General features: G+C 41.5%; 1 protein-coding gene and 1 long non-coding RNA gene across 2 annotated transcripts in view; one reads left to right on the forward strand and one right to left on the reverse strand.

Moving 5' to 3' along the window:
- The window catches only part of PSMD1 (proteasome 26S subunit, non-ATPase 1), a 93231-nt gene extending 83172 nt beyond the window's left edge, over positions 1-10059 (forward strand). Inside the window, exons 22-25 of the mRNA XM_038574162.1 lie at positions 1042-1128; positions 1639-1785; positions 8081-8236; positions 9838-10059. Coding sequence (XP_038430090.1) covers positions 1042-1128; positions 1639-1785; positions 8081-8227 — 381 coding nt within the window. The 3' untranslated portion in view covers positions 8228-8236; positions 9838-10059. The remainder of the gene's footprint in view (positions 1-1041; positions 1129-1638; positions 1786-8080; positions 8237-9837) is intronic.
- A 233-nt stretch (positions 10060-10292) lies between these two features.
- Positions 10293-20788, reverse strand: LOC111092481. Its single transcript, XR_005378799.1, has 3 exons — positions 20626-20788; positions 20029-20179; positions 10293-10593 (listed from the first exon to the last, which is right to left on the reverse strand). It is a non-coding gene; the product is annotated as an uncharacterized LOC111092481 (long non-coding RNA).
- Between the last annotated feature and the right edge of the window lie 39 nt (positions 20789-20827).

The following is a 20827-nucleotide window of genomic DNA, read 5'->3' on the forward strand; positions in this document are numbered from 1 at the left end:
GACATTTTAAGTGATTTCTATTAATTATTATTACAAATGAGACTACAGTAAAAGGCTTTTTTATACATGTATATTTGTGAACTTGTGCAAGTATATCTATAGGTTAAATATTAGATATGATAAAAAATAATGTACATTATTTATTTTCATAGGTATTAACTAAATTTCCTTTCAAAATACATTTAACAACTTCTACTCCTCTATCAGCAATGTATGAGAACACTCATCAGTGTATGTTAAATCAAACCATAGTGAATTAGCCGCACTCCCCCCAATGTTTTCTCAGTAAAATTATCCTTTCTGATACTGTATATTTAGAAAAATGCTTTTTTTTCCCTCAAGGTAGTGTTCCATATTAGCCAGTTGTTGATTTTTTGCTATAAACTTTGTAAATGGGGAAATTTATATAATTGACCAAATTTGAGGGTGGTGGATGATGAATATCCTGTGACAACATCTCATTTCATCAGCTCTGTTACAAACTCTCAGCTTTTGGATCAGAAACAAAATCAATACTACCAGTCTTTCAGAGTCCCTTTTCACCCTCAATTTCAGTGAGACCCATCTGGAAAGGTAATTCTACACTAACCACTCACTCACTGTGTGTTACAACTGTAGGACATCTAATTCAGTAAGAATGTATTTATGACCAGGTTTGGAGAAAAGTTTTATGTTCTCTAGTACTTTCCCTATGAAGTAAAAAAGGGTGCAGCACCTATATATATCAGAATCTCATGATCGCAAACTCACATCCAAGGTAGGCTACAAATTAAAAAAAAAAAAAAAAAAATATATATATATATATATATATAGTGATATGCTGACTCAAGCCTCTAGGAACTCAAGAGTCACCTGAGGACCATAGTAGTAAATAATGTAAATAAGTGTGCTACTTGCTTTTCCCATTTATTCCCTAATAATTTTATTTTTTATGATACTTATGCCAGGAAACAAAGCAGTACTGTAGAACTGAGTTCTTTTTGGGCTTGTACCTTCATATATAGGTAAGGGATTATGATATACTCTGTTCACTTCCTCTAGGTTTCCACTGCTGTGTTATCTATTACTGCCAAGGCTAAAAAGAAGGAAAAAGAAAAAGAGAAAAAAGAGGAGGAGAAAATGGAAGTGGTAGGTATAATTTGGTGGCCATGTGGGTTGATATATCTATACTGTCATGGTCCAGATTCTTCCTGAAGTGAACATTACCATACCTTGCTCTTGGCTTCCTTTAAATAAGTATCCCATTGCAAGCGTAGAGATTCCTCTAGTTTTAATGGGAAGATACTTGAGTTCTTGGAGCAAATGACAACTAAAGGGCAGTGTAGAATTTTCAGATAGTAAGATAATGGTGGGAGGAAAAAAGGCCCTTTCAAGCAAAGAGAATATCCTCTTTTTCTGGTCTCTTCTGGTTAGAAAAACCTCATGCTTTAAAACCAAGTTAGTTATATAACATTCTCATCCCTAAGCACAGTTATCCTCTCCATCCTCTGAATCTAGTATGACTTTGGTTGTACTTTCATTATATCTAATCCTAGCTACCTTTTGTACCTAAGAGTTGCTTAGTAAACTTGTAAAACATTATTCAGTGATATGGAAGAGAAGTGAACCTTTGTTGGGCCATTTTAAAATATTTTCCAGGATGAAGCAGAGAAAAAGGAAGAAAAAGAGAAGAAAAAAGAACCTGAGCCAAACTTCCAGTTATTGGATAATCCAGCCCGAGTTATGCCTGCCCAGCTTAAGGTCCTGACCATGCCAGAGACCTGTAGATACCAGCCTTTCAAACCAGTAAGTTATCAATGGCCCTTAGCTATATACTAGTGGGATATTAATTCATGGGACAGTGGTATATTGACAGAGGATAAATATCCAAAGCAGTGGAGAAAGCTCTTTAGTACAAATAAATCTCTTAGCAAAAGAGTATTATTCCCTTCTATTTCATATAGATTTGGAAGAGATTTTTTTTTCCTGTGGGTAACCCTACAAACATCCTTTTATCTACCAGAAGCTTACACTATAGAAGTTCCTAATAGAGCATCATGATTAGGAGCATAGACGCTGGGACCAGACATCCTGAGTTTGAATCCTGATTCTACCACTTACAGCCTTCATAATCTTAGGTCTGGTACTAAACCTTTCTCCACCTCAGTTTCCTCTACTGTAAAATAAGAATTATACCTAACTCAGGAATGTGACAAAGAGGGATCCCTGGGTGGCGCAGCGGTTTGGCGCCTGCCTTTGGCCCAGGGCGTGATCCTGGAGACCCGGGATCGAATCCCACGTTGGGCTCCCAGCATGGAGCCTGCTTCTCCCTCTGCCTGTGTCTCTGCCTCTCTCTCTCTCTCTGTGTGACTATCATAAATCAATAAAAATTAAAAAAAAAAAAAAAAGAATGTGACAAAGAGTGAACAAGGTAATACAGTTAATACACAAGTACTTGGAGTATTGAATTTTACAATTTGAATCTTCCTGACATTTAATTTTTTTCTAAGGAAGAATGTTTAAGGTTAGAAACAAATGCTGATCAGTAATTTGAGAAATCAGTAATTTCTATGTTCTTGAAACTGGAAAACTAAAAAGCCATTAGTAAGCACATTTAATACATCCAGATCTTGGACCTGCCTAAAATGTCATAGATGAGATTTCTTTAAAAAGTAAACTATTCTTATCAGAAAGTGGTCCCTGATGGTGGCGAGTGGAAGGCATCTCTCACCTATACTTGCGAGCCAGGATCTTACCTGACTAGATTATCAGCTAGAGAAGACAAGGACAGAGATGGAATATGGCTGTATTTAGTGGTGAAAAGCTAGAGTTAGGTGGAACTGAGTTTATATCCCAGCTCTACCATTTCTTAGCTATATTATTGAGGCAAGTCATTTAATCTTTTCATATTTCAATTTTCTCATCTATTAAATGAGCCATTGTACTACCCACATCCTAGGAATGTTGTAAAGATAAAATAGGTCATTATATGTAAAATACCTAAAACAATGTCTGGCACATGGGAAATCCTCAATAAATATTTCTTGATGGTGATGGCAAGTCACCACACATCTGTAGGTAGCAAGACAACTAGGCCAGGAAGGCAAGAACAGCTTGAAGATCTTTTCTCACCTCCTATTAATTCTGTTGTTGCAAGGACCTAATACTGCTTCGTCTGTAGTGTTTAATGAATGAATTGATAGAATCACCAATGGATACCTTAAATGTAGTCAGTGTCTTCTCTGGAGCCTAGTTCATCCAAGTGGGAATGTTTACAGAGAATGTATCCTAACAGTGTCTAGAAACTGCTTTTGCCAACTGAAGTGGGGTATATTGAGAATAGATATGTTAGTGCACAACTAGTGAATACTTTAAGTGTACAAGATACCTGATGTTTTTGACAATTATGAAGAATTAAAGACAGCAGAGTATATGCTACATATCATGAGGCCATATGAGACTGGTATGTTTTGGTTGGAAATTAAATGTTAAGCCTTTGCTCAGAATAAGGAGACACTGTAACAGTTATCTCTCTATAAGTCAAAAGACTGCCTTTGTGCAACAAGAAGTAAAGGCTAAGGAAGAGTTGCCAGCTCCCTGGCTAACTGTTGAATGTGTGCTTCCCTAATACACACACAGCCCCTCAGCAAAGACTGAGAGACCTTTTGGTTCCAGGTGTTCAAGGAAATCCCTGTCCAATCATAGTTGACCACTCAGTTGAGTAGCGACTTCCATGGACACAAATAGGAGAAAATACTGACTTTATACAAGAAGTTCAGAAAAGTCACAAAACAAACCAACAACAACAAAGGTGGGGAAGGGAGAAAACCTGATTTCCAGAGTTGCCACACTATATTAATTTAATGTCCAGTTTCAACAGAAAATTACAAGACATCCAAAGAAATAAAAACCTTGACTTCATAGGCAGACTAAATCACCCATGTAAAATATGTTCATAGGCCTAAAGGAACTATGTCTAAAGACCTAAAGGAAAGTATGAGAATGTTGTATCAACAAATAATATCAGCAAAGAGATAGAAATCATAAAAAATGATCAAGTAGAGACTGTAGAGTTAAAAAAATCCAGTAACTGAAATGAAAATTGTTAAAGGAGCTCAGCAGCTGTTCTGAGCAGACTTGGGCAACCCTGAAGATAGGTCAATTGAGGAACAACTTAAAGAAAGGGTGAGGAGAAATGAACAGAGCCTCAGAGACATGTAGAACAATATTAGGCATACCAAGCCACCTAAAATGGGATGGTGGGTAACTGAGAAAAAAAGAGAAAAGTGTAGAAAAATATTTGAAGAAATAATGGCTGGAAACTTAACAGATTTTATGAATAATAGTAATCTACATATCAAAAATGCTCACTGATTAACAGCTGATTTATTGCCAGAAACCGTGGAGGCCAAAGACAGTAGGATGACATTATTTGTAGTGCTGAAAGAAAAAACACTTCAGCCAAAACTTCTCTATCCAGCAAAACTATCCTTCAAAAATGAGGGTGAAGTTAAGACCTTTCCAGATAAAAAAAATCAGAATTTTTTGCTAGCCAATCTGCCATACAAGAAATACTAAAGTGAATGTTTCAAGTTGGAATGAAAAAACACTAGACAATAATTTGAGTCCACAATGAAAAAACAAAGAGCACTTGTAACAAATATAACTATGTAAGTAAACTATGTGAAAGATAGTATAAATGTATTTTTGTTTGTAACTTTTCTGTCTGGTTTAAAAGACAAGTGTATAAAGTGTATAAATCATAAGTTGATGTGACACACTGTATAAAAATGTAAAGTTAAAATATGCATTAAATAATGTCAAGGTTCTGGCTGCTGTAGCAGATTGCCACCTACCATTTAAAACTGAAGGACTAAAAAAAAAAAAAAAAAAAAAAATTAAGGACTTAGGGACACCTGGGTGGCTTAGCAGTTGGACATTTGCCTTCTGCTCTCAAGGCATGAACCCAAGGTCCTGGGATCAAGTCCCTTATCGAGTTTCCCATGGGGAGCCTACTTCCTCTACCTGTTTCTGCCTCTCTCTATGTGTCTCTCATGAATAAATAAAATCTTTAAGAAAATAAAACTGAACGGCTTAAACAGAAGACATTTCTCACAGTTCTGGAGGCTAGAAGTCCCAAGGTTAGGGTGCCAACACAATTCGGTTCTTCGTAAAGGCCTTCATCCTACTTTAGGGATGGCCTTCTCATTGTATCTTCATGTGGCAGAGAGGAGAGGGAGAGAGAGAAAAAAAAACAAGCTGTTTTTGCATCTCTCCTTATAAGGGCACTAATTTCATTATTAATGAGGTCTTTACCCACATGACCTAATTGTTTCCTAAAGGCCCACTTCCTAATACTACCTCTTTAGGGGTTAGGATTTCTACATATGAATTGCAAGGTGGAGAGACACAAACATTCAATCCAGAACAACACAAAGGAGTAGGGAAACACAGCTATCTTAAAGTGTGGTTTTTGTATACTGTTGAAATTAAGTTGCTATTTTTCAGTGAAATTAAGATGATGTTAATTGTTACCCAAAGGTAACCACCCGACAAAATAATTCAAAAAACAGGCTAAAAGAAACCATAAGGAAATTAAACTAGTACACTAGAAAATATCTATTTAATACCAAAGAAGCCAGCAGTGGACAAATTGAGGAACAAAAATATAAGACATGAAAAATCAAGAGCAAAATGGCAGGAGTAAATCTTAGTAATCACATGAGATGTCTTTTCTGGAATAAGCTCTAGGCCCACCATGGGCCTAGAACTCACGACCCCAAGAGAAGAGTCTCATACTCTACCAACTGAGCCACCAGAGGCCCTTAATCACATGAGATGTAAATGAACTAACCACACCACTTAAAGGGCAGAGATGAGTCAAATGGATAAAAAAGAAAATGATCCAACTATATGCTCTCAACCAGAGACACACTTTATGGGACACCTGGCTAGTTTAGTCAGCAGAGCATGCAACCCCTGATCTCCAGGTTGTAAGTTCAACAGATTACTTAAAAAGTAAAATCTTAACACACACACACACACACACACACACACACACACACCCCTTAGATTCAAAGATTGAAGTAGATTAAAAGCAAAACGATGGGAAGATATTCCATACAAACAAGTAACTAAAAGAGAGCTAGAGCAAGCTGTACTAACATCAGACAAAATATACTTTAAGAGAAAAATTGTTGCTGGAGACAAAGAAAACATTTTACGATGGTAAAAAGGTCATGAGCACCTGACTGGCTCAGTCAATCATGCAACTCCTGATCTCTGGGTTGTAAATTCAAGCCCTATGTTGGGTATAGAGATTACTTATAAAAAAACAAAAACTGAACTATGTAGCTATAAGGCTCTTTCCTTATGTTGTTTATATTGCAGGATTTGAGTTGTATTATTTCATTCCACTTGTTACAACCTGGAACCATCTGTTTCCAAAAATATAGGAAGTCCTTTTTGTGTACATAGGTATATCTTCTGTTCTGGTAGATCATTCATCTCCGTTTGGTCTTTTATAGGCTCAGGTAAACTTTTAGGCCATGGAGGATTAGGACAGTGGCCTTCTACTGTGATTGCTCTTGAGTGAATATTGGTAGGAAAGGCGGGTCCATTCATAAAATGGCTCTCTTCAAAGAAAGCAGGAAAGAGTTAGAAATTAATGTGTATGGATATGTGTGTGTTGAGAGAAGGGAAATAGCGCAGAAATTCATGCAGGCATAGCAGTTCTATAGCATGGCAGGACAGAGTTCCAATGAGTAAAAATCAGATTAGGTTTACTGCAGAGCTATTTGTATATATGTGAATCATTTGACTAATGTGCTTATGCTTCTTTTCCTTCCCAGTAATTTGCTTTGGTAGAAATAATGTTTTTCCAGATGTGCCCTGCCACTGTTGACTGATTTAATTACAAAGAGCAGCTTTCCATTTCCTTTGACACAGGCAAGCAAATAGAATAAGATTAGCACACAGAGATGGGTGAATAGTTTGGTGTGTGAATTCCTGCTAACATGTTTGGGAGAGGGCTTACAAAAATTGCTTCTACAGTCTAGTTCTTTTTTGGCTCTCATCTACTACCTCATCTTGTATCACAAGGATTTGTAGATTAAAGTAGAAAACATTGGGTATATCTGTGATATTTATATTGTTCACTCTGTCATTCTGAATTCACTGGAGAGAAATTGGCTTTTCATTTGTAGATTATCTTTTGTGTCCAAAATGATAGTTATCTCACAAGTAATAAAGTATCCATTAGAGTAGTGTGCTTCTCAAAAATTTTTTTTAAGATTTTATTTATTCATGAGAGACACACACAGAGAGAGGCAGAGACAACAGGCAGAGGGAGAAGTAGGCTCCATGCAGGGAGCCTGACGTGGGACTCAATCCCAGGTCTACAGGATCACGTCCTGGGCTGAAGGTGGTGCTAAACCACTGAGTTACCCAGGCTGCCCTGCTTCTCAAACTTTAATGTGCATACATATCACCTGTGGATCTTGTTAAAGTGCAGATTCTGTAGATCTAGGTCCTGCTATGTTTTCTGCATTTCTAACAAACTCCCAGGTTATAATGATGCTAGTGATCCAGGAACACGTGTTGAGTAGCAAGACATTAAAATGCCATATTTGGACAGTAAACATTCTCCCTACAGTCAGACCAAGGCAGTGCTGGACATACTATTCCCCATTTGGGATGCATCATCTAAATAGAACAGCACCACATGTTCCACCATCCAGAGCCACTGGGTTAAGTTTATAAATATTTCTTATAGATTACAATTTTCTTTATCTTTTGTAATGTATACTGGTGTTGCTTTCGTCATCTAGTCCTCAGACTAACCTGAAGGAGTGGAAGAGGAAGATCTTACTAGCCGCTTCTCACAGTTGAACAGTTGGTCATGGGTGTAGCGTCACACAGGAACACATGCCCAGGTTTCCTTGTCTTGTCTAGTGAGGTGTAGTTCTATTTCAGTTGTTTCCTTCCAAATCATTTAAGTAGTATTAAGGTATCATTTAATAAATATGTACTCTAGATTCTGGAGCAGTCTGAAAATATGAGGGGAATTTGTGCTTCTTCATTCCCTGCTCTGTATTTACAGCTTTCCATTGGAGGCATCATCATCCTGAAGGATACCAGTGAAGACATTGAAGAGCTGGTGGAACCTGTGGCAGCCCATGGCCCAAAAATCGAGGAAGAAGAACAAGAGCCAGAACCTCCAGAACCATTTGAGTATATCGATGATTAAGAACCAGAGGTATGTGTGGAATGAAATTGTATTATCAAGGGAAATCTGTCAATACATCATAAATGGCCTTGTGTTACTTTTTCCATTCTTTGTGCTTAAACCCTGTGTACCTAAATGGTATTAAAATTTCCCCTCTTTTTGACTTCTTCCTGCATATATAACCTTCAATTCCTTTTTCTTTTCTCCTTTGACTCTCTCTCTACCCTCTAGTGTTTGACCAGTGCTATTCAAAGTAGCTAAAAACTGTTCTCCTGAGTCCTTGAAGAGGTAGGGAGCTTGCTCCAAAATGTTAGTCTACTTTTTCAATGCTTCTTTCGTTGAAAAAACTGGCTTACTCCCTCACCGTAAAAAAAACTCAACTGAACTGACAGTTTGCTCATGATAGAGTTGATTTACACTTTGACATGAGCCCCTTATTATAGATCAGTTACCTTTATGGCCAGTACTAGTTTATGGATCACTGACTCATCTCTCTCTCCTTTCCCTTTGGTGGCAAAGGCTTTTGGCACTAAAAGCCTTAATAGCCATTTATTCACTGTAGCTATTGAACATGTAATGTGTGTAAGACACGGTGCTTAAAGGTACTTTGGAGTCAGTTAGACTATAAAGCTTTGTCCAGTTGAAAAAAATTTTTATGCCAGTGTTCTAACAGTGTTCAAGTAGGTCTTTCGATGCAAAAGATTGGAATAATCTAATGTCATAAAATTGTCGTTCTTATTTTCACCCATTTTTTGAATAGTCATCACATATTTGAAGATGCATATAAACTATATAAGCAAGGTTTTCTTATTCCACCCTTTTACAAATATAAACAAAAAAGAATTTACTCTTCTACTCTTTAAAGAAAATAAGAATAGTATCATTTATTACATTATGACAAAAGAAAAATACATTTAAATGCTGGGCTGAAAATCTAGCACCTTGAGTGTTACATACTGATTAGCAATTAATGAAAGCTTTTACAGAAATCTCAGATAAGTATTCAGGCAGAAACCTTGCCATTAGTAGGAAAATGTATTCAAGCCTCTGAAAGTGTTTGGACCTTTGAGAGAGGGAGATTTATACTAACTTTCTCTCTATGTAAAATTGCTTTTGAGAATTATCTTTAGGCCTTTGATGATTTCCTAAGCCTTACCCAACCAGTACATGGTGGTATCGATACATAAGCACTCAGTCTCTATGTGCAACTGAACAGACTCACATTGGCCCCCCAAACCTTTCACCATTCCTTACTGCAAACCCCCTGATTAAGTCTTTCAAGGCAACTAACTACAAGATGGCTTAGAAGTAGAAATTGGATTTCTTTTTTAAGTAAACTCTACATCCATCGGGGACTTCTATTCTCAACCCTGAGATTAAGAGTCACATGCTCTCCAACTGAGCCAGCCAGGCACCCCAGAAATTGGATTCTGATTAATTTTCAAAAGGATAAAATATTCAGTTTAGTAGGAGTGTAAAAACTATAATTTGTCTTAGCAAAGACTGGCATATTAGGACTGCATAGGCAGGGTTAGGAGCTAGTTTTAGATTTCAACAGCTAGTGATAGAAGAAAAAAAAATTTTTTTTAACAAAGAATGACCCTAGCTGTCCCCCCTATTTCCTTCCCAAGGATCTCATTGCTCATCTGAAGAAGATTGTCCAGGCCTGTACTGGAGATGCTTGTGAAGAAATCCATGCTGAGACCTGCTACTCACTGCATGTACCATTGCCTCTGCGCTGACCCGAAGAACCTTGTCTCCAAGTCTTTGGTGAAGAGAAGATATATGATTATTTAGTGTGCTCTTTCACAGAACTTGGTTTTCAAATAAATATATTAAAATCTCCAGATGGACAAGGACTTTTTCATTTGCTTTTCAGCCTTGATTTTAAATAAATGGACCTAATACCCTTTCTCCTTCACCATGAAATGCCTAAACCCAAGGAGCTAAATCCTTGATGGCTAGGATGAGTGGACATGATTTTTATATTAATGAAAAAAAAATAGTTTGTCAATTATTTGAAAAATAATGGGAAAAAATAAAAATCAACACTTTTTTTTTTTTTTTTTTTTTTAATTCATGAGTGGCAGAGACATAGGCAGAGGGAGAATCAGGCTTCCTGCGGGGAGCCCAATGCAGGTCTCGATTCCAGGACCTCAGGATCATGACCTCAGCCCAAGGCAGATGCTCAACCACTGAGCCACCGAGGTACCCCTCCCTTGTTCTTCACTCCAAGAGTTCTCTGCAGTTTTTAAAATTGGACTGAGGGCACAGGGTGCCATCATTTACTGAAGAAGTCCCTGTAGTGCCCAAGGGAGATGTCTGTTTAGGCAGCTCGGAAGCATTATTTAGAAGTCAGCTTTGCCTATTATTTCCTGCTTTTGACCCTGTGGAGGACAAGAGATACAAAATTGTTTAGCTACAGCATTTGATAATGTGCCCTTTTTTTCTCTCTCTCCTTCTATCTCTTTTTGCCATGTGCTTCTTAATTTGAGTTATAACTTAAATATAATAATGCAGAGGCTTGAAGAGTATACAATTTGATGAGTTTTGACAAATACAATTTTGATTTCTGTATTATTAGGCCTTACTTAAATGTTGGGCTTTTGAAATAAGCAGACCAGGTCATTATTCTGACAACCACCCCATCTCTTGTTCTTGGCATATGAAAGTAGATCTCTCATGTACTAGGACATAGCAATAAGAGCTAAATTTGAGGAGTTTGGGGGGTTTTTTGTGTGTGTTTTGGTCTTCATGTAAAATAAAGGTAGGTTATTTCCAGCATTTATACATGAATGGTTCTTTGCTCTAGCCTTAATCCTTATACTTTTTAATTTAGGCTATAGCCTTCTGAGTCTGTGGGGGAAGAACTATCGTTAAAGGAAACCAGCGCCCAGATAGATTAGCCTACTATAATCATCCACCACAACTTTTTTGCTAGGTTCAGGTCCAAAGGTTACTGATCCCAAAAGATGGTTCCATTCATTGGTTAATTTCATTGTATCCCCTCCTTTGCAAATTCCTGTTTCCTCAGTATCAGATGATTCTATAAAAGAGATTATCTCATTTCCTAGTTTCTCATTAGCTATGTCCTTCCTGTTCAAGCTCTTAACATTGCTTGCATTTCAGACAGTTATCTCTAACATTTCCCTTAATATATGAAATGTTGATAAAACAGAAGTCTCTCAATGATGTCACTGTCCAAAATTGAGCAGTTCAGGAGAGGTGGTACATTCACGGGCCTCTGGCCAAAGTGGTTAAATTCCTTCCAAACTAGCATATTGAACTTCAGGGAGCAGTCGGCCCTAGTTCCTGGTAAGCAGTGCAATTTAGGATTTGTAAATGGGTCTGAAATACTGAGGTTATAACTCTAAAAAAAATGTAAGCTATGAAGTAAAATGGCCACTTGGATCAGATTATGATGAGACCATAAATTGAAAAAATAGTTAATTTGAGCATTTCTCCATGCAGGGATTCTTGGGTTTTTGGCAGGTCCCACTCCCTCTGACTGCTTTGGAGCTTCAGCCTTCCTCAGAATTGGGTCTCTGGTCTTCTCAGTCAGCCCACTCTTCAAGCAGCCCTATCCATCCCACACCTTCATCCACTTGATCCACGCGACTCCCTGATCCACATCCTTTCATCTGAGCTCCTGGCAGGCAGGCACATCCAGCCACTCCCTGGGCATCCCCATTCGGGTGCCTCACAGGTGCTTGAAACAGTATATCCAACGTACATCCAGCCTCCTCTACTTGGAGCTAATGACAACCCCTCCGTCTGATAATTTACACCAGAAACTCACGCTTCACCCTTGACTGGATGTTTAGCCTCAAGTATCTCCAGTTCATCTACCCTCCCTTACCCGAACAGGACTGGTTCCTTCTGCTTCCCCAGTGCCCTGCGTTGCCCCCTGCTGTCCTCCTCACACTAATCATACACTGCCGAGTTGACTTATTTTCCCCCTCATTCGTACTGCTTACTTTTATAACCTTAGCACATACAGAATGATCATATATTCATTGACTGCCTGTGTTGGGAATGGTGAGAGCACTAACAACAATTGGGACAGAGTCCATGAGCACATCAGAGGTGATTAATTCATTGGAGTGATTGGTGATTATCTGTCTCAGAGCTGCTTTCTCTGGGGATCTATAATTGTCTCTTCTCATTCCTCTTCTGCAGTGACAAAGCATTTCTACTAAGGACCATTTTTCAATTGTTTTATTCTTGGAAAACCCAGGCTTTGGGTGTATAGGGAAGATCGTGTCTGAAATCTATCATTGCCATGAGACAAGAAGAAATGAGCCTGGGCTCATGCGCCAGGGCAAAGAAGCTTTTGTAGCTTTGTCCCAAACCACTCCCCAACCTCCTTATCTTTATCATAAATGAGACAACACTTCCACTGTCCACAGAAAATTCTTTAGAAGGTGCTTAGCATGATATTTTCTAAAGTTCAAATTCCTTTTCTATTCTCTCCTTTGTTACAATTAAAAGCCATAGGGGCCCTTCTGAGCCAAACTGCGTAACAGGAAGATCTTGGGCTCTGGCTTCAGGCTGGTTCGTATCCTGATCTTATCCCTTAGTGGTTTTCTTATCTGTACAGAAGAAATAACGTTCACCTCAAGGTTGTTACAGGGATTAAATGATAATGGCTAACTATTACATCCTTACTAGGCACCAGACACTTAAGAATCACAAGTATTGATGTACTCATTCCTCACCACCACCCTCGGAGATAGATGCTATTATCTATATTAAACATAGATCTTAAATGTAGATCTATATTAAAGAGCCTAGCACTTTTTTTTTTTAAAGATTTGATTTATTCATGAGAGAGAGAGAGAGAGAGAGAGGCAGAGATACAAGCAGAGGGAGAAGCAGGCTCCGTGCAGGGAGCCTGATGTGAGACTAGATCCTGGGACTCCAGGGTCACGCCCTGGGCCGAAGGCGGGCGCTAAACTGCTGAGCCACCCAGGGATCCCCTAGAGCCTATTTAAGTAGGCCTTAACTAAATTTTAGTTGAATTAGAACAGTATGGCCTAACCCTTTATTTCACACATGAGGACACTTGTAACAGTGACATGACCTGTTCAACATCAAGACCCATTTGTATAGTTATGTCTCCAGTTCACCTTTCCACTAAGCTAGTCTCCAGCCTATTAATTTTCTGGCCTTACCTTATTTGATCCAAAGGGGCAACAGACAGATGGCAAATAGCCTTTTTTTTTTTTTTTATGCCTATCCTATACTCAGATTCTGTTCCTAGTTTGTGTCCTCCACATTCTTAAGCTAATACACCTTTTCAGAAAGGTTGTTTTACTGGCTGGTGTACTTTTGTCAACAAAAGCAATATTTTCTTCTTTTAAGTTTTTATTTAAGTGCCAGTTAACATATAGTGTAATATTAGTTTTACGTGTATAATATAGTGATTCAGCATTTCCATACAACACCCAGTTATCAACACAAGATCATTTTTAACTCCGATCACCTCTTTCCCCCCCATTTCCCCACCCAATTCCCCCCTGGTAACCATCAGATTGTTCTCTATAACTAAGAGCCGGTTTCTTGGTTTGTCTTTCTTTTTTCTCCCTTTGTTCATTTGTTTTGTTTCTTAAAATCCACATATAAGTGAGATCATATAGTATTTGTCTTTCTCTGACTTATCTCACTTAGCATAATACTGTAGCTCCATCCATGTCAGTGCAAATAGCAAGATTTTGTTTTTTTATGGCTAAGTAATATTCTATTGTGTGTATACACCACATCTACTTTATGCATTCATCAGTTGATGGACACTTGGGCTTCCATAATTTGACTGTCGTAGATAGTGCTACAATGTATGAACATCAAGGTGCTGGTATCCCTTTGAATTCATGTTTTCATTTCTCTGGTTATATACCTAGCAGTGCAATTTCTGGGCCATAGGATACTTCTGTTTTTAACTTTTTGAGGAAACTCCATACTGTTTTCCAGAGTGGCTGCACCAGTTTGCAGTCCCACAAACAGTGCTAGAGGGTTCTTCTTTCTCCACATCCTCACCAACATTTGTTGTTTCCTGTGTTATTAATTTTAGCTATTCTGATAAGTGGGAGGTGGTAATTCATTGTAGTTTTTATTTCTTTTTCCCTGATGATGAGTGATGTTAAGCATCTTTTCATGTGTCTGTTGGCCATTTGGATGTCTTCCAAAAGCAGTATTTTCTAATACCCAGAGACTCTACAACACAGCCCACTATTGATGGACATTTCCCATCCATTTGCTTGGATCCAGGCAGCAGCTTTGGTGCATGCATTCAGTGTTTTCCAAATCAGTAGGCTATGTATTTATAATAAAATTGCATCCAGGAGATAATTACCTTCAAAGATCTCAGGCATTAACATAGAGCTGGGACTTGGCCAAAAGTTGAACAGAGATAGTTTCCCACCAAGTCACATTCCCATGACCTGGAGTGAGCAGCCTCTGACTCTTGTGCCATTCTCTCGGAAGCCCTGATTCATGTTCTAAAGATTTAAGAGGTTTACAAGCATCAAAAGCTTTCTGCTTATGTTGAGTATAAATCAGCCTGTCCGAAATAAGGGCTGCTGATGCATCCCTAAGCAAAGTCCTTCCTTCGTTCTTGGATTAGAAGATTGTGGGGTGGGAGGAGAGGTTATTCACTTACACCTCACTGCCAGTCCCAGTAATCAGTCTCTCTTCCAGTCAGCTCTCGGGCATGTACACCACAGGGTTAGCAAGGCGATTTGTTTTTCAGTGGTTTGTAGGATGTTTGTTTCCCAGCCAGTCTATAAATAAGCCCCTTAAGGGCAAGCCTCAAAGTATCTCCCAAAGTCCCTGTTACAGTGTTTGATAAATAAAGCGTATTTGTTTCTGATTGAATAATTCTTTCATTATAGGGCGCCTGGGTGGCTCAGTGGTTGAGCATCTGCCTTTGGCTCAGGTCGTGATCCTGGGGTCCTGGATCGACTTCTGCATTGGGTTCCCTACAGGGAGCCTGCTTCTCCCTCCGCCCATGTCTCTGTGTCTCTCATGAATAAATAAAATCTTTAAAAATAATAATTCTTCAATTATAATTGCTTTAGCTTGGGGAGTCTGGTGATTCTAATTTTTCTCCATGGCACTTACACGATTAGCATGTAAACTTGATGAGGACAAGGGGCTTATTTTTTCTGATTGCTGTATTCTTGCTGCCGAGAGCAGTTCCTAGTTCATTGAAGGCACTCTGTAAGTATTGGATGATTGGATAGACGGACAGATGGTGGCAAACCTGTATTTTTCTCCTATGGGCTAGGCACTATATTTAGCACTTTATTCACCTTGCCATTTTTTAATCCTCACTGCTATATTGTGAGGTAAATATATTACTATCCCCAGGGAATGGGGCCTAGAGAGGATAAGGATACATCATACGTTATGAGATGGAACTCAAACCCAGATCTGGGTGACAACAGAGTTTGTCTTTTCTTTTGCTTTTGCTTTTGCTTATATTTTCATCACTATGGCAATGATTCAGTAGATCTGGAGTCCAACTAAGAATCCAGCAAGTTTAGCTCAGACTCAGATGACTGTGATACAGGTGGATATGGGACCACATTGAGAAACATTGTCCTGTACAAAGCTGCCCCCCAAGGGGAAGACCAGCATCCCCTTGCCATTTCAAAGGAGTTTGGATACGGGGATAGTGTGGACCCCTCCCAGCAGCATAGCCATCAGCAAAAGCCATCCTGAGGAGATGGAAGTCTCCAAGGGTAATGCAGGACCTTGTTATCGATAGAGTGTGAATATACCTAGAGACAGAATGTACTCCCCAAAGGAAAAGTCCTCAGAAACCAAACCAATGGACCAAGTGGCAGAAAGCAGTAATGCTTTCCTGCAATGGTCCCTTGGATGGGTCTCTCTTTGTAGTACAAGTGCTATATAGTACCAGGCCCACTGGCTTCCTATCTCCAGCTCTCCTACACGCACTATTGCAATTGCTATTCACCATCAAAAACGACTTGGGATTTGTCTAACTGGTAGTAGTCCATTTTTATGAGATCCTTCTTGCTCTCTTTCCTAGAAACTTTTGAGATGAGCATATTGAGGAGCCAAGAGGCCACTTACCCTGGGAAATACCCCACTGTGGCCCCCAGCCTGAGACAGTGGCTTGTGGTGACATCGCATGACCTGACAGTACCTGAACAGACAGTGCCTATGAGTAGATGCCATCCAGGCGATCCTGACCCTGGATTCTCCAGGCTGCAGGCCGGACCCACAGTGGCCTGAACACAGGTACCTCAGCCTCTCCTCTCTCGAGTGCTCTCAGGGGCCCTGTGATCATTCAGTGCTCTAGCACCTCAACCAGTGGCCAGGGGGAAAGCAAGAGGATCATGCTCCAGGGTCAGGGGAGACCGGCAGCACCAGATTTCCCATCACATGCTAGAGCCAGCCTAGCAGAGGCCCAGGACAAAATAATTCCATTTTTCTTAAAATAATTCGATCAACATGTAGTTGAAGCAGTCTCACGGGAAAAATTAGTAAGTTGTTAAACTTCCTTCCATTTATTTTGTGGCTTAGAAATGTTTTTTTATTTTTAATGAGGGCAAGGAAAGTGGTGGGTGAAAGCACCACAACCTTTTTAGTGCTTGGAGTCTGTAAAGGTCTAATCCAGGCCCAAATGGGAGCATGTACTTTGTGCTTGGTCCCTTCATATTCTCAAGCCTCTGCTTCAAAATTGTCATGCTCTAGTGGTGGAGCTGATACTAATAAGGAATACAGAAAAGCACTGCATTTGAGAGGAGGCCAGTGTGACCAAACCAAACTGTGGAAATTAAATCTGTAAATGACCAGATTTAGCTCATACTTCTACACCACATGAGAGAAGATCGGAGAAGCCCATCCACTCATTTATCACCCATCCTCTAGAGAACTTCTATAAACTTTGCAGCCCAGCCACCACTTGCATTCCTTCTGGTAACTGGTGCCTTTGTCTTCATTTCTCCTTGAGGCTAGGGCTCAGCCCAGACATCAGGCAGCACCCTCCACCCATGGCCATGGTGACTGGGTCAGGGAAAAAGCCATGACTCACATCAGGCCAATCCCAGCCAATAAGACCCAGTTCTGGGACATTTGCTCCAGCTACTGGGAACTGCTCTCCCTTCCACTCCTCATGTGGCCTGAAGATGATGTCAACCCAGAGAAAGCCAAGCTAAGAGGCAGCTCCAGATTTTGAAGTTCCATGAGCAACAAGTTTTCTTCTTGTGTGTAAGCAAAAAGCAAGCCACTTGGAGTTGAATTTGGGGCATATGACACCAAAAGAGTACTTCAAGAGGAGATATGTTCTTGTCACAGCAGGTTTTAGCTCCTGGGACTGGACTTGGTCAATTCACATTCATATGCTGTCTACTTCCATGGCCTAGAGCCATGGTTTTCAGAGTAGGGGCACAATTGCCCCAAGGAAGGAGGCATTTCACACATTGGTGGGGGCATCTGGCATTTCCATAATGGTTGGGGAACCCAAGAGGCATTCCTGGTGGGACCATGCCACACTGGATGTCCTGCAGTGTGTGTCTGGGATAAGACTGGTCTTGGTCCAGTTCAGAACTTGACCAAAAACTGCTCATCATTTTGAAAACTCACATCAAAGATGGCCTCACCACCACCAGCAATACTAAGTTGCTAGCGTGGCACACCTGGGCCAGTCACAGTGGCTGCCTTAAGGCCACACCCATCCAACTTTTAATGTCTCCCGGTGTAGCCAACCCAAGTGCTTACATATGGAAATAGATTTATTTTTTTATAAATTCCTTCCCTTTGATCTCTTCTTTTTATTACAGTTAGGGCATTATAACGATTATTTTAAAATCATGTGGGTAAGTAGGTTATATTATCTGGAAATTTCATTTTAGGATAGAAAAGAAAGTATTAAAAAAAAAAAAGGAGGGGGGGAAGGATCCCTGGGTGGTGCAGTGGTTTGGCGCCTGCCTTTGGCCCAGGGCGCGATCCTGGAGACCCGGGATCGAATCACACATCGGGCTTCCGGTGCATGGAGCCTGCTTCTCCCTCTGCCTGTGTCTCTGCCTCTCTCTCTCTCTCTCTCTCTCTATCTGTGACTATTGTAGAGAAATAAAAATTAAAAAAATTAAAAAAAAAAGAAAGAAGGTATTACAAAACATGTGATTAAAGAGGGAGTCTGGGAAGATGAAGACTCATCACCCAGGGCAGCTGGGCACCCTCAGCAGGGAGCCCCTCTGAGGCCTCCCTGTCTGTTACTCCCAGCAGCCTGGCCTCCGCCGCTGGCTGCATTGGCTGCAGCCTCTACCCTATAAGGACATGTGAGGGCTGAGCAGGCAGAGAAAATGAATGGGCCCTTCTGGCTGGCGCCTGCAGCTCTCACAGCTTCCCAGAAGGAGGGAGTGGGGGCTATGGAGGTTGAGGGGCCATGCAGCCTCCCAAGAGAAGGCCCCTCCCAGAGCTTGGGCTCCACTGTGCCCCTGGCTCTGGGAGCCTCTAATTAGAGGATCCAGAGCAAACCAGACTTCAAGTGCAAGTAAAGAACATTGCGTGTCTACAGCCCCTGTTACTTACCTCCAGACAGATGCACACACATTTCCAGGACACAGATGGTTCTAGGAAATATGAGTTAGGACAAACCAGAGCCCTAAGGGCTCTTGGGGCCAAGATGGTGGAATGGGGTGGGGGGTTGGGGCAAGGAGGGAAGTCTATCCTTGTCTTGGCTCCTTCCCAAGACCTGTGTTTTGGGTTTGGTGCCATGGTGGACATGCAAAATTCCTGCTTAGGAAGTTGTGTGGCCGCAGCTGGCCTGGCCTCAGACCTGGCCTTCCAAAGACCTGAACAGCTTAGACTGGAGGGGTTTTGGGGACCAGACAAAGGCACACTGCAGAGGAGGGCTGCCATAGTGCACCATCATCCAGGAGTACCCCTGGATTCAGTGGTGGGTTACCCAGCACCCCTACCTTCCCAGAGGGAGGCCACTCCCCAGGCCCCAGCATTCTATCGGGGCACTTCTGGGCTAGCTCCAGGGAGAAGGCTGAGAAGGAGCTACCCCTGCCCCCTTTTTCTCCAGCTGTTCTCAGAACCAAAAATGCTTATTTCCCAGCCTTTTGGTAGTTCCTCCAAGGAGGGATCTTCATGGGCAGGCTAAAGGGGAAATAGAGGCACAGGACAGGGTGGTGATTCATCACAGGTCATCCTGCACCTCCTTACCCAGTCCGACCATGTGTGGAAGCCCAGGTCCAGATCATGTCAAAGTGAGCCTCACTTCAGAAGTCAGTTGGGCCCTGCTCACTCTCCAACCCCTGCTAAGCACCTCTGAAGATGCTGCTCTTGCAGCCACCAGAGAACTAGGGATCTAGGAGTCTTTGCTGGACCACCTCTGGATATGCCTTGACCTTGGTCAAGACTGACAGGACAGGCAAGGTCAGACTTCCAATTCCATCCTTACAGCTCAGATGCAGAGCTGCCCCCGGACAACGCTCTAGCACCTGCTGTAGGTAGAGTGCAGTGGACAGGCTGTGTGGGCCCACTCACCTCTAGGTGAGCTGGTCTGTGTGACTAGACAGGCAGGGCACACACTGCTGCCCACTGGGCTCCCTGAGAGCCTGGGATGAGGACAGAGACCTTGAACCTATGTCTCCCCCAGGGTCATGCATGGAGAAGGTCAAAGAACATTGTGGGGCCATGTGGACTGGAGTGGGCAGCAGAGACAGAGCTAAGAGACCCCAGAGCCCCACCATCTCCAGGGCAGCCAGGTCCCTGAGCAGCGCCAACCTCCTGATGCTCCCAGCTCCCAGGACAACCCCTCCCCAGATGCCACCCCTGGCACTCACCCCCTGGATGCTTGACTCCTTTGCTAGTCCTCTCACACCAGAGCGCTCAGCACAGGAAGTGCTGCTCAGCACATATGTCATCCAGGCAAGTGTCAGCGCTCCTCCTCCTCAGGCTCCAGCAACCAGGCTCTCTCAGTTTTTCACCTTGTCCCTGATTGTAAGAACTCAGCGTCCCTTCAAGTGCCCCACCCATGGATCCCCCCTCAGAGAGATGTGTAGATGGCACAAGGGGTTCTGAGGGGCTCCCTCAGAATTAGAGGGAATTAAATTTGAATTAGCATGAATTAGATTTGACCACAGATCTCTGAATGATCAAAGTGACAGTGGCTTCAATAAGGAGAAGCCCCTTTCCCTCAGTTCACCATGTCTGTAGCTAGTTAGTGCAGGGCCGGCCTGGGACACCGCGGCATCAGGGCCCCGTGCTCCTTCTATCTTGTTGCGCCCTGTATTGGGCTGAAGGGTGTCCCCACAACATTCACGCCCACCCAGAACCTCAGAATGTAACCTTATTTGGAAATAAGATCCTTGCAGATGTAACTAGTTAAGACAAGATCAAAGTGGAGTATTGGGAGGCCTCAAACCCAGCGGTGTCCTTACAAGAGGAGGAGAGGGCACACAGAGACACAGCCACAGAGGGAAGACCATGTGATGACGGAGGCAGAGGTGGAGTGAGGGAAGCTTCTACAAGCTGAGGTGTACCAGGGATGGCCGGCAACCACCAGAAGCTAGGAGGACGGTTCCAGAAGGAACCAGTCAGACTTCTGGCTTCCGGAACTTCCTGAGAGAATGCGCTTCTGAG

Source organism: Canis lupus, chromosome 25 (genome assembly GCF_011100685.1).
Source record: "Canis lupus familiaris isolate Mischka breed German Shepherd chromosome 25, alternate assembly UU_Cfam_GSD_1.0, whole genome shotgun sequence".
Classification (NCBI taxonomy): Eukaryota; Metazoa; Chordata; class Mammalia; order Carnivora; family Canidae; genus Canis; species Canis lupus.